We start from the raw sequence: 14,981 nt of genomic DNA, 5'->3' as shown, positions 1-14,981 counted from the left end.
TGTTGTGTTATCTTGGTATTGTTTCACCTGATATTACAGGTGAGGAGATAAAATATAGATAAAATCTACTGATAATCATCTCTGAGTCGGGTAGAATCAGGCTCTGTCCTACATGCTGATAGCACACACCAATCAAAGGGAAGTAACTTTTGAGGCATAAAATACAGACACAGCTTTGCATGTTTAAACGAGTTACTTCCCTTGCATTGAAACCTAATTGCATGTCGGTGACTGTCTTCCCTGATAAGAGAATGAATGGCCAAAACATATTTCACAGAAGATATTGTCTTGAAATTAAGGTGGATAGTACTATGATGAGTGGATTAAATAAATACACAGATCTCAATAGCTTGAATTGCTAGTTTTTCAAAATCATGTTCTATGTTATAGAAATATAATATCTAACCATTTGCTATTAAGTAAATATTCCGCTACCACAAGAAACTTATATTTGCCAAAAATACACCTCAAGAAACTTTCCCTCTAAAATTACTCAGTATCTGTATTTGTCACCGAGTTGTTTCTACATAAAATACATATATATGGTGTTAACTTCTGCAATTGAACATCATTGTCCTGAAAGAGTCGCATCTGAAGTAGACAGTTATACCATATTTGGTAAATACAGGCTCAGTCCTTCAATTTGTCGATAGAACGTCATCATATTATTTACCGAAGAGGTAATTGGTAGATTTTGTAACGAATGAAGATTTACAGAAGAGGTAATTTGGTTAGATTTCGTGTTTACCAATGATACCATCGTAAATAAAACACAAATAAGGAAATGTCTTATTGAAATTGGTGATTCAAGTGTTCCTGTAGCTCGGACCTTATCTGCTGAGCAGAAATATATAAATCAAAGCTTATTTGCAGTCATACGGTGTGTGCGACTTAGTCAGTGTGAATCTCATTGTTACGGAAATGGAAATATTTTGCAAAACATACGTATTCCCTTACTTTTGCTTCGATTGAACTGAACTAGATATAGACAAGTTAATTAATTAATATACGTTAATGTTCCGGAAAGATAGGTCTTGTTATTTACACTTGTATCTTTCATATATTGATTCAGTACACAGGAAGGTAAGCTTTCGCATTTCCCCATGGGTTAAAGATACAACTTAGAGTCAGTAAAGCTAACCATTCTATATGGGGAAAATCATTTAAAGAGGAAATTCATAATGTTTGGATAAATTGATACTTAAATTTCTCCATTGAAGATTTCTTGTAGTTCAGTTTCGTAATGTGTAATTCATCTTTACACGCAGTGGCCTATTTACCTTCTGAATGTGACTAGCATGACGTCATTTATTCGATGTCGTTGGAGCGCTCAATTGTTTAGTTTATATCACAAGTATAAGAAACAAATTGCATTGAAATGCAAAGAGCTGATGACGGGAATAGTTCTTTTTAGTTTGTTGATGTCTAACATGGTCGCAGCTAAGTAAGTATAGATGTACTTCACGTTCAAATACGTTTTCTGAATCAATCATGATGCTAACATTATAATGATAGAATTATAAGTAGATTAATTTGACTGCCTGATTGAAGTAAACGTATCAATAAATTGTTCATATTATAAATCATGATATACATATTATAGATATATATATGACATTATCTAAACTTACTACATGTAGTGGTATCATACTTTCGTGCGTGAAATATTTTTTGTATATTGTGTCGTACATGTTTGCTTTCGTATCGTATTATGTTTTATTTACCGGTATCTGTATCGTGATGCGTACTTTAAATGAGTAGCTTGTCGACGTCTCGTTCGCTGTCATTACACTTTATATGGGCAGTATTCCCTGGGAATAACATATAAACAGAATAAATAAACAAATGACAGCAGGTACAATGTTGGCAACACTTTTTTCTATCTACACTGTCGACATCAGTATTTGATGAAAACATTTCCACATTCGTTAAATCACAACTAGGAACTGTTTTCAGTTTGTGTAATACTATTCTGAACTACAAGTAATAGATACTTATCATATTGACCATGAATGCCAACTGAAAGCATATGAGATATAAACAGTTTTAGCGGTAAAGAAACATAAAAAACATGACTTAATTGTCATTGAATATCCCGAAACTTGGCAATTACATGTACCCATTTCTTTTACATATTTAACAAACTCATAAACAAACGACATCATGAACTATTCCAAATGAATGTTTTCCAATTAGAATTCCAATAGCATCAAGATATATTCCACGTGAATGTTTTCCAATCTGAACTCAAACATTTTCCAATCGGAAATGGTTCGTGTCATTTCGTCACAGAATAATCAGGAGATCTTCACGTAATGTCAAAATCGTGTTCATTCCCGATTGTGATTTTTTGGTTGGAGGAATCTGGTAACTTTAGAATTAATCTTTGAACATTTGTTATAATATGAACATAAAAAAAAATCCCCAAAAAACAACAAGACAATGTAATTGATTAGTTTTTGTTTATTGTGTTAAACAATATATTAAAGACTAGTCACATAAATTGACACTTTAGTTTGTTTATCTTAACAAATGTATATAACATTCTTCATAAGTGTTCAACAATATCAAAAATTATACAAAATACTACATACATGCATTATACATTGATTATTTTCTAATATCACAGACTGTTTTTACATTTATCACAGAACTTGGAACAGTTTACTAGTAAATGTATTTTACACATTAAAGCATATTCGATGAAAACATAAAAATGAAAAATGCATATATCACAGAATAAACTGGAGAGAAGGTATTCTCCAATATTAATGGAAAGGTTATGTTTCTAAGGCATTTTGATAATTCTACTAATATATATAGTCCTACAAAACATCAAAACCTCACCGTCAGTTTCAAACATTCAATGAAGCAATGATTTCATTTATAAATTAGATATGGTAATTTTTATTAAATTCGGTATGAGGTGAGTAATGTTTTTTTTACATAAAGTTCATAAATTGCAAAGGTAGGGTTATCTCCCTTCGACGGAAGTCTGGATTAATCTTCATTAAGCTGTTGGGAATTATCCTGATAATACTTTAATGTTTTCTCGTAAATGATTCAATTTCGTAAAAAAAATTACTTGCAATGACAAAACACGTTTGGAAGATTTAATTGTTAAATGCGATGATAATCATTTTTACATTATAAAACGGAAACATATCTGTTGATATTGGCTGAGTTTTTTTGCTGCCTATTGAGGTGAAGAGATATTATGCATTTGATTTATGGCTGGGTTCAAAGTTTATCCAGATCTTAAGTCTGCATCACTGCAAAACAAAAAGTAGTTACAAAGTCTGAGTGAAATATATTTCATATAGAATATGAATACTTAGTTATCAATCATGCACTGTTCATGTTTTCCATTAAAGTATGATTATAATGTATAGAAATCTTTTATAGTAGTTATTCAGAAATGTATGTAAGTACTACGCAAGTTATATATACTTGTGTAACTGTTAATATACCAGTAGGGAATTGTTTGCTGAATTGAAATTGAATTGAATTGATTACAATGAACTTTATCTAAACAAAATATTAAGATTTTTCATGTAGAATAAATTATGTATTAACAAGTAAATTAGTAACAAGGAGGGTTTTATCAACAGATTGTAGAACAAATCAGATGTGCAAAAATTAGAGTATGATTTTTAAATTAATGGAGTTTCATTTTATTTATTTATTATTATATTGAGGGATGGGGTAGATACAACAAATACTTGAATCATTTTAAGTAATGGTGACGATGTACAGCTGAGATATCAATATCAATAATATACAATTGACGAGATATCAATAATATACAATTGACGAGATATCAATGATATACAATTGACGAGATATCAATGATATACAATTGACGGGTTATCAATGATATACAATTGACGAGATATCAATGATATACAATTGACGAGATATCAATGATATACAATTGACGGGTTATCAATGATATACAATTGACGAGATATCAATGATATACAATTGACGAGATATCAATAATATACAATTGACGAGATATCAATAATATACAATTGACAAGATATCAATGATATACAATTGACGAGATATCAATAATATACAATTGACGAGATATCAATAATATACAATTGACGGGATATCAATAATATACAATTGACGAGATATCAATAATATACAATTGACGAGATATCAATAATATACAATTGACGAGATATCAATGATATACAATTGACGGGTTATCAATGATATACAATTGACGAGATATCAATGATATACAATTGACGGGTTATCAATGATATACAATTGACAAGATATCAATGTTATACAATTGACGGGATATCAATAATATACAATTGACGAGATATCAATGATATACAATTGACGGGATATCAATAATATACAATTGACGAGATATCAATGCTGTACAATTGACGGGTTATCAATGCTATACAATTGACAAGATATCAATGTTATACAATTGACGAGATATCAATGTTATACAATTGACGAGATATCAATGTTATACAATTGACGAGATATCAATGATGTGCATTTGACATTGACGAGACATCAACGATATACAATTGACGAGACATCAACGATATACAATGACGAGATATCAATGTCATACAATTGACAAGTTATCAATGATGTTTAATTAACGAGATATAATTTGCCATGGACATTTTCAAGATAAGTGGCTTTCAAAGTCATTTTCCAATATATCTTTCGTCACTTTGAAACTGGTAACAATTTTAAGATTTGAAATACTTGCGAATAAAATGCATTTATCTGACTTACGATACAGAATGCATATTCGGTATAATATTCACGTATGCAAAGCACTGCATATAACCTATATCAATTATTTTACGTATACATTGTATTGAAAATCGAAATCAAGTTAGTGAATTAAAACCAATTATACAAATACCCTGTAAATTGTCTTTCCACCACCTTTTCTTGGAAAATACAGTTTCAATGAAGATATGAATGATAAATTCCGAAAGAATTTTCTTCAGCAGATGTTTTTTGAAAACTATTTAATATTCAAGGAAAATCAATTCATGCGTTCTTTATGTCACAACTTTGATGATGAATATTTAATTTGGTACGATAATTTTGTACAAGAATGACAAACAATGTCATATGTTTCATGTAAAATATATTAACTTTTTATATATCTTTTTAATATTAACTGGCCTTTTGATTTTTCTTTAGTAATGATGTATTGAAATATGTACCTGTCAACTATTGAACCAATCGTTACAAACTACTTATTACGTCTTCATTATAGTACAATACGAAATAATTGTATTTCGTAACAAAAGCACAGGAGTATCAAACCAAATGAACTAACATTATATCAACATTATATATTATTAAATGGTTAATTTTTCGTTAATAAATTTAATTCATAAAAACGGGTAAAACAAAAATATTTACTGTATACATAATATTTTTGTTTTAGTATTCTATTTTCTATGGCTTAAACTACAGTAATAGCCACCTACATGTCTACGATTTCTATCTAGCTCTAGTTCACAACAGTTCGTCATATGGAATTCAAATATATTCTCTATCATGTAAAGTCTCTTAAAATCTCTTTGATATCTGTGGTCAATCGACCGTGATTCAATAATTTCAATATATCGAGTTTGATTTAAAATCCATTACACATGTTAATGATTCGATTTAAATTTCAAATCTCATTTCGAACATGAAATTGATGATGATATCACACAATACTTACAAATTAGTTCAAAATGAAAATCAGATTCGTATGGAAAATTTGTTATGCATTTAATGAATAGAAGTAAAGTAGTTTTAGTAATAGTTTCACATGCTCAAGAAATAGATATATAGCCGAGTACTGAATATATAACGTGTGTGAACATGAGAGTGTTCTCAATGACTCACACGACACATGACCTTTGGATCCACGTGAAAAGTGTTGTGACATTCGAAGTATCAGAGGGAGAGGGTGGAGGTACCAAAACCAAGCAAAATCACGTTTTTACCTGCGAGAATAGACTATAACTATCATACTCATCCTCAGATTTTTGAGTCACCTGAAATATTGCATAATTATTAGAATTGTATACATCACACACTTTCATTCTCATGATTTACAATACCATATTACATTAGAATAACAATTAATATATACAAATGTCGATACGTTTGATGTGTCTCTTTGATAGCGAAAATGGTAGTAGTGGTGTGCCCAGACTGATGAATTTACACATACCATTGAATTTACATATCTATTAAACTCAAGCATGCCGCAACTGTTATGCATATCTGAACTCTAAAACTTTGAAAAAAGTTACGACAGAGTTAATACCATGTAGATAACATTGTAAGCTAGTATCATTTGACTGTTACATGATTTTTAATGCTGAATGCCATAATTGTATACCAGATAGAAGTAAACGCAAGATAAAAAAAATGTCAAACTAAAGTATTTTCCTGGCTGTGTTACAGGAACATGACCATCACAAGGGCTTATCACTGGTTTATATCTTAAAAGACAAGGAAACTTAGGATATATATATAAAGAGCTGGCATGTAGGCTTCATAGACACACTTTAAATCTACGGAACGTGCGGGAAACGCGATCATGCAATTACTTGTGTTATCGATTTATTCGTGTCAATTATATTACTTTTTATCTCTATAAATGATTATGTTTTGTTTTTCGTTTTTGATTATGATGTAACCAAACCTGAATAGAAGCCACTGTTGATATCAACTTTGTATATGAACATTAATTAAATTAGCATATCCGTCATGAATTTGTGTTATTGTGTGTGTAATGGTAATTTTCATATAATGATCTGACTGTACACGGATTTGAGATGGGGACTTAATGGATCATTAAACTAACTGTATTCGTTGCCATGGATATCACTAACTTAGTGCTAATGTTTAGACGCGGGCATAAGTAGCCGCACCACATCTTTTGCTTTGCCAACCTGATCAAACTGAGGAAGGTCGTTAACAATGTAGTGCCGCACGTGCTGATGATCCTTGACCTGCACTTTGTTGTCAGCAAACCTGCACATCCGCTTCCGGATCCAAACCTTCCCACCTGGCTTTGGCGTATTTAACTCATCTTCCTACAAATAGCAATAGACATACTATCATTTCAACGAATTTTATTGACAATATTGATTTAAGTTAACCGGATCGTAAAAAGGGACAAAACCAATATGAACTATTTCAAAATGTAGCTGAAGTATTGGAATATGTAATGTTATATATCAGATTAGAATTATAGATATAGTTAAAGGGAATAATTCATTCTTAATTAAGAAATCTGAAATAAAATACTCTTACAACTAGCAATAGCTGTGAAAGCGCTAGAAAGTTTGTCGTAAAGTTTTGTTTGTTTGTTTGTTTGATATATCCAACACTGCATGGACAAGAACTTTTTTCTCGATATATTATGAATATATGAAACACATGCTACAGGATGTATTTATTTATATATATTTTATATACGTATATACATACATGCTAAATTGTGCACATGCAATACCATAAACTTATATCAAAATGTGTATCTAAACCGTCCCCTGTGCAACCTTGTACAAAGTTATCAATTACTCTAGTTAATGATATGCAGATTATAAATAAATGCTCTAGTTAAATCACGTGTGACTAGCCTACCTTTATAATTCACACCACCCAAATCATGTTAAAACTAAGGCTTTTATTGACGGATCTATACATAAAATGCTTGCACAAATAGTCCTTATAATTCTCAAAGTGAAGTTCGTGCTACGTCATAGTGAAAATTCACAAGCACTGATATCTATCTTACATGAAAATTGGCCAGGATATGCGTATTCCAATCTAAAAAAAAACCGCTCATTGAGAATACTTTGTAAATGTACCACCTTCAAAGCAAACACGAGACGTTAGCATAAGTCCTTCTTGTTCGACGATAAAATATATTTGCGATATTGAACAGGAAATTGCCTGCAGGTAATGTGGCTTGAATATTCTATGCTACATAAAACCAGATCGGAAAACCACTCCGGCCTTATGGTAATATCTCTGTTTGATTGTACTCTCGAGGCATTTTCCGAAGATTTGACGGAAAGGCTCGAGTGGTTTTCCGATTGCAGAAAACCCTGTAAGACAGAAGGAAAAGAAGGGGGATAACTCTTAGGAATGTGTATGTATAATAACTGTCGCGGAAAGAATATATTTTGAATACTACGCAACTTAAAACTAGCATATACACTGCATATGAAATGCATAAAATAGCTACATAAGATTCAAATGGACATTGGGCGAAAGACACAGATGAAAAAAATCATGTATAATATGCATGAAGAAGAAATACTAAATATTTGAAAATGATATAGGATAACAGTACTACTAGGGAAAGCATGGGAAATAATGATTGATACCTGTCGTCGTCGATACTGCCGCGTCTACAGAAAAATCATATTGCAAGTATGGCCATTTATATAGAAACATCTATTTCATTTTATGTATTCATGGAAATAAATTAAAACAAGAAAATTGAATAATTGATATCAATTAGGTATAATAAGTTATTTGATGAATGCTATGAGTTATTTCGCGTATTTTAATCAGTAATAATGAATACTTTATTAATCGAAGCAGATGGAATTGTCAGTAGATTGAAGTAATGGTTGGTAAGCTACATGAAATATGAAAACTATTATCAGGTAGCGCAATTATTCCTATATTAAAACATTTTGGTTCGAGGATCTCTAAACTTAATCACAATGCACAAAACAGGAAACATAGTAATACTTCATGATATTTGACAGACTTGCAATTAATCATTCACTACAAAGCAACGGTTTCTGTACCATTCACATGTACTTGCAACACAATACACAATGTGTTGAGTTTAATTTGCGGAAAGAAAGAACATCTTTCATCATGATATATATTTTGGCGGATTTGAAACAATTCAGCATGGTATTTCATATTGTCTCACGAAAAATGTTAATGTCAGCGACATATCTTTCAATTAAGCTCCTCTGTTCTGAATAAGTGTAGGATCTGATCTTTTTTAGTACTAGTTTATAATTACGGTCCTGTATTTCCTCATTTTAAAACCGATACTTTCTACAGAACATTTGAGAACATTTGGCTCAATAACATATTCTCATTTGGAAATATTTTCTCTGCTATATGAAGCAAGACAAGTTGGATGTTTGTTGATAGAACAAGTGGTTCCGTTGTAACCACCCTAAATGACGCGAATATGACCTAGATCTTCATCTACGCCGACGAGACAGAAGACGCTTACTTTTCCGGAGCACATGGGCGTATTCTACTTGTACCTTTGCAGAAGTCTCCATGCAAGTCTGTTTTTATTTTTTTATTTTCTCTCGTTTAATCAATTTTGAGTCTCAATTATGGTTTTGTTATTATTCCGATACTCTTTATTTTTTTATGAACGTACAAAAACTTGTGTTCTTAATATCTAGGCTAATGAAAATATGATGAAGGATACTTACATCGACATTGTATCGTGCTAGTTTCGGTAGACCCTTTGACGGTCCACCATGTTGAACGTTGAAAGATTCGATCTTGCTTTCAAGCATGACCATAGCTTTGTTGTGGAAATCACTGTCAACTTCCTGTTGATAAATACCATTTTCCACTTTATTAGCTATACGTTCCTGTATTTCTTCGTTTATAAATTTCATTGCGCTTCCCCATTTCCCCTTTTGAACAGGAGGACCTGAATCCTCTGTTCCATCAATGGGAGGTAGAACAACGCGCTCGCCTGTCACATTGTTTGGGAAAACTATTGCATCAGAATTCGCACTTTGTTGTTGTTTCTGTTGTTTCACGCGTGACTGATTTCGGTCAGTCGATGATACTTTTATGGCTGGTAAAGCCAATCTACCATCTAAAGTATCTCCGTCTTTAGTATAGATTCCTGAAATTCTCTTCTGAAGGACGATTTCCTCTTGTGTTCGTTCCTCAGTTATCATCGGTAAATCTGCGTCACGTTTAGGGTTGGTAGTTTCCGTTATAAGCACTGGTTTTTGTTTCCTTGGGGACACTTTCTTCTGTTCTTGTGAACTACCGTTTCCTTGCACTGACCCATGGTCACGTGGAGTAATATCCACTTCTCTGACAGGATTTTCTTTTTCCTGGGATTTAGAACTCAGCATTGTCATAAAGCTCTTAGAATTGTCAATTTTCGGTTTAGAATCCGTCATGGGTACTATTGGAGGAAACATTTGCTGCGAATGGTTAGAAGGAGCTAAAGAAACAGTTGACCCATACTTTGACCCAAGTTTTTTCCGGGCCGACTTATTGTCCACTTGGATGACATCGGCTTCCATCATTTGTCGTAGCGATTCCCGAATTGCCATCAAACTTCGCGGTTGCCGTTTTGGTTTGTTGCGTTTGTTCGCCCGTAGTGTAGACGTAACCGAAGCAGCCGTCTTACCTTCCGCCTTGCGTTGCAGTTCTCTAGACTTTGCTTTTTCTTTCATTAGATCCTTGTAGTATAAAGTTCCTGGAACTATAGGCTCAACAAGTGGGGCTTTCCCAGATTTGAATGCCTGTAGTAAGAACAGTTTTTGTACTTCTTTATCGGGTAGCACTTTTGTAGTTTTCAGTTTCGGTAGTTCTCGCGGTGGTGGCAAACTCTGCTCGTTCATTTTGAAATGTAAGAATTTCAAAAGAGGCACTAAATGTCCATGCTTTGAATCCACACGTGTCTGGAGTTTTTCTACCACTTTCGCACGCATAACATCTATCGTTGTTAAGTTTCGTTTGCCTACAAGTCTTTCAAAGTTCTTTGCATCAAGAATGTACACTTCCGTGTTGGCAGTGCACTTCACCGTTTGCATATAGGTGGTGAAGTTCATGAGTGTTTCTATGTCACCTAGTACCTCTCCCGACTGTACACTACACAGTTCTATGTGTTTTTCCTTCATCCACTTCTCCACCGCTGCATACCCCTGTTCTCGTCTGATAATCGTATCCTCCGTCTTGGTCTCCCAAACTGATGGATCGTCATACTTGCGGAGGATAGCAGCTCGCCTTGCTTCCCTGTACATATGAATAATCAAATGCTTAACCACTCAAAATGAAAATTGTTGTATCATTGATACTGCAAAAATATATTTTGCAGAACGAAATATTAAAACAATGTTGATAGAAAAATAGTAAATACAGAGACTGTAGTTAAAAGGAAATAAAGATAATATATTAAATATATATAAGATATTGAAATTTCAATATTGATATTCACTTAGAAGAGAAAATATTAGTAGGTTATCAACTATGTAGACTATTGAAAAATAGTTATTATAATTATACATCGTAACATATACTGCGACTTGTTGCAAACAAACGAAATTGACGAAATAGTGTAACTCTTATAATATTTACCTCAGGTGGGCGAATTCCACAGAGATGATGTCGATACCAGCCTCGAAAGGCCATAGATGAGGATACTGCTTCGGATGTCTATGTGGTTCTGCAATGATTTTTGCTTGTCCCCTAAAGGTAAGAGACGCCATATATTCTTTAATTAAGTACACTCGATATTGTTTATTCGTAATCAGTCTCTCGCAGTTATATAAAATCACCATATTGCGAACATGTTACGCATTAAACAACTTTCGTTCTGAGAAGACGTTTAATATCACCAAACTAATAGAAAGAGAAATGATTTTTCAAATCAATATTATAAAACATTTGCATTTATAAAAACATATTTGATGGGCTATCTATAACGTCATTATGACTTACTTGATTAGGAAATGGAGTCCTATCACCGGTTCGCCCTGCTTTATAATGACAGTATCGAATGTGTACGTTTCCTTCCGCAAACTCATTTCCAGTAACTTTTTGAATTTGCTGGACATGCTCGAAAAGAATGGATGGGAATCGATGAAAGCCGTAATTTGGGCAAACTCTTTTTCTTGGTCAGCCTAAAAAGAAGATTCGTTCTAATGAAACGAAGTAGAGTATGCTGTGATAATCATATATTAATTCTTCGATGAAACTAAAAATATAGAGAATAGAGAAAGATGTTTTACGTTCTTACCAGTATAGAGAAAGGTGTTTGATGTTACATGTATAGAGAAAGGTGATTAACGTTTACCATTATGGCGAAAGATGTTTTATATTTACATGTATAGAGAAGGATGTTTGATGTTACATGTATAGAGAAAGGTGTTTATGTTTACCTGTATAGAGAAGTGTGTTTTATATTTTCATGTAATGCCTCATGAATATCATATAACACAAAACACGAACTCACTTTCAGAGACCGTTCGTAGAGATCCTGACCGATCACCATAAGGTCACAGGGCTCGTCAGCAATAATGGAAGCATTTCGCAGGGCATCGCGTTTAACGAGAGCGACTTCACCAAATGCCTTCCCAGGTTCTGAAGTAACAATAATGAATTATTAAATAATCATCAAACACTTATATTTATTATGAGCACCAATTTAGTAAGACATAGCATAGCGGTTGCGACTGTGTTTGTGTTGCCTTGTTTCAATGACATTCACAGCATCACGGACTTCCAGTATGTGGAATCATGACAGGGTCATAACGCTGGATATTCAGTTTACATGTCAACATTACGAAACGGCATCTCTGAGGTATTCATAAAATCAATAATATAGATCTAAACGATGTCAATATCCATGACTCAACATTTTATTATACACACTCATAATTATAGTTATAAACGCTTAATGGACAAATTAATATTTAATGTGATTTCCGTTCTATGGTAGCGGCTTTAGTTCATTCGAAATATACCGTATACATATGAATTTTGGTAACTCATATTTTCGCGCATTTCCAAACTATAACAAATTAACACAATAAAATATAAGCGCATTCTCACATTCTTTTTAGAAAAAGCACAAAGAAAATGTTATTTGCGCAAATATAATCAAGCACAATGCTTAAATAGCAATAAGCACTAAAATACGATTTCCACTAAAATATGTACGTTTACAGTGATATGTATATATCCGGGGTACCACATATACAGATATCTAGGTCATGTTGCCAGAACAAACAATATTCTCACGAAATTAGCTTAGTTATAAAAAATTCAGTTACATCATGGTCAGTATGAACAAGGTATGTACGAAATAAAAAAACCCAATAATTGTCCTTACAAGCATTCAAGGGAATAAGATGTAAAAAAAAAAAGGTAGTTCGGAAGCTCTTTAGATTTTAGTATGTCTTGAAAGGTACATGTACGTCTTATTCATACGATGATTAACTTATGCTTAGATTTGCCTTAAAGGTTTGGGTTAGGAATTGGCTTTCATTGACCAACTTTGGTGGGGTTTTTTTTAATGCAGATCTTCTGTTTAATGTCCCCTATTTCAGAGGTTTTTAAGAATCCTGACTTAATCAGCTGGGTTCGCACTACTCAGGATCCCTGCCATTCTCAACCTGTACCGAGTGGCGTTTGTTTTTGGAAATGGATTCGTAGTAAAAAAGAATAAGCTGTTTCGCACTCACTAAAATTTAAAAAAAAAAGAAAACTAAAAAAATGTATCAGCGACAAACTCAACAAATTAACCAGTTTACCACACGCCATGGTGAGCTTATGCGACAGACCGAACAAATTAGCCATCTTACCATACATCTGATAGTTTCTGTGACATACCCAATTAGCCAACTTACCATACATCTGATGAGTTTCTGTGACATACCCAATTAGCCAACTTACCATACATCTGATGAGTTTCTGTGACATACCCAATTAGCCAACTTACCATACGTCATGATGAACTTTCCAAACTTGTTTCTGTCAAGTTTCGTAAGCTTCTTTTCTTGCTCCTGTTGTTCCTGCAATTTTCTTTCCTTTTCCTCCTCATCCTCGTCGTTGTTTTCTTCCTCCTGTTCACCTTCCTCTTCTCCGTTCTCTGATTTGGGTTTTTCAACAACCTTCGGAGGTGGAGTCTTCTCCCTAACCATCACTCCTTCGTCTTCCCCCGTCATCCTCGGGTCAATGTAGACGGAAGCACTTCCGCTCAGGATCACATAGAAACTGTAATGTTATCAATAAATAATGTAACACACCTACGAAAAATCTCCATTATCATTGATAGTGGAATTGCCGTTGTATATACAGCTATATTCTATTGAACTCACCAGCATTTGTCTGGGTAGTGTAGGTATATAGGTAATATGCACATAAACTTGGAAATGGAGAACATTGATAATTGCTCTCTCAATACCACATATTGGATACAAAGAATGTAGATAACAACTGTTGCGACAATTCACGGTCAAAATCATTTATTTTTGTACACTGTTATAATACAAAATATACCGAAAAATTAAAAATAACATTTCAAAAAAAAAAAAAAAAACAATACCCAACACTATGTTATAAGTATATAAACTATTCAGTAGGCCGTCTTAATACCGATCTATTTACACAGAAACAATTTTATCAAATAAAAATATTTTAGAACATTAATGCATACTTTCTTGAAACTCAGGTAACTAAATGAACCACTATTCGAGTAGTTTGTGTTCCAAAGACTGATAATTTTTATTATCATTTCCATTTGGTATTTGGGAAATAAATTTGCGATCAAATCTTTCTTGACATAGAATTAAAGACCAGCACGTATATAAACCGTAAGATATTCCTAAATATCCATACATATAAAACTGGAAGAAACAAAGACATATATAAATGTGTATATGCCGTATATTGACAGCGTAACATTAAAACTTCACAAAGAACTACCGTATACGAAAAAAAAAAAAAAAAAAAAAACGTTTGCCGCAGTGTTCCGTTTCGCCCTTGTCTGAAAATATGGGCTTAAGTTTGAAATACATGAGCATATACGAAGGTTGTGGACAGCAGAAATTAAAAGCAGACGAGAAAAACAAAAAAATAAAAGTTTTATACAAAAGGAAAAAAAAAAATACAGGGCGAACGTTCTGCATATAATTCCTAACTAACATATCAGCTTAAACTGGTAA

At 32.9% G+C, this 14,981-nt stretch overlaps 1 protein-coding gene across 12 annotated transcripts in view; it reads right to left on the bottom strand.

The window, feature by feature from the left end:
- Positions 1 to 2,445: 2,445 nt before the first annotated feature.
- LOC117343975 overlaps positions 2,446 to 14,981 on the bottom strand; it is a 49,598-nt gene continuing 37,062 nt past the window's right edge. For 9 of the 12 annotated variants that reach the window (XM_033906552.1, XM_033906553.1, XM_033906550.1 and 6 more), the window contains 8 exons: positions 13,757 to 14,031; positions 12,269 to 12,396; positions 11,755 to 11,936; positions 11,392 to 11,502; positions 9,495 to 11,049; positions 8,406 to 8,429; positions 6,960 to 7,103; positions 2,446 to 6,053 (listed from right to left, as the gene is read on the bottom strand). In XM_033906552.1, the coding sequence (XP_033762443.1) occupies positions 5,991 to 6,053; positions 6,960 to 7,103; positions 8,406 to 8,429; positions 9,495 to 11,049; positions 11,392 to 11,502; positions 11,755 to 11,936; positions 12,269 to 12,396; positions 13,757 to 14,031 (2,482 nt within the window). In that variant the 3' untranslated portion in view covers positions 2,446 to 5,990. The remainder of the gene's footprint in view (positions 6,054 to 6,959; positions 7,104 to 8,405; positions 8,430 to 9,494; positions 11,050 to 11,391; positions 11,503 to 11,754; positions 11,937 to 12,268; positions 12,397 to 13,756; positions 14,032 to 14,981) is intronic. The other 3 variants (XM_033906555.1, XM_033906558.1, XM_033906556.1) reach the window with 3 other exon arrangements.

This window comes from Pecten maximus, chromosome 15, assembly GCF_902652985.1.
Source record: "Pecten maximus chromosome 15, xPecMax1.1, whole genome shotgun sequence".
Classification (NCBI taxonomy): domain Eukaryota; kingdom Metazoa; phylum Mollusca; class Bivalvia; order Pectinida; family Pectinidae; genus Pecten; species Pecten maximus.
This window is presented reverse-complemented; position numbering and strand designations above follow the sequence as displayed.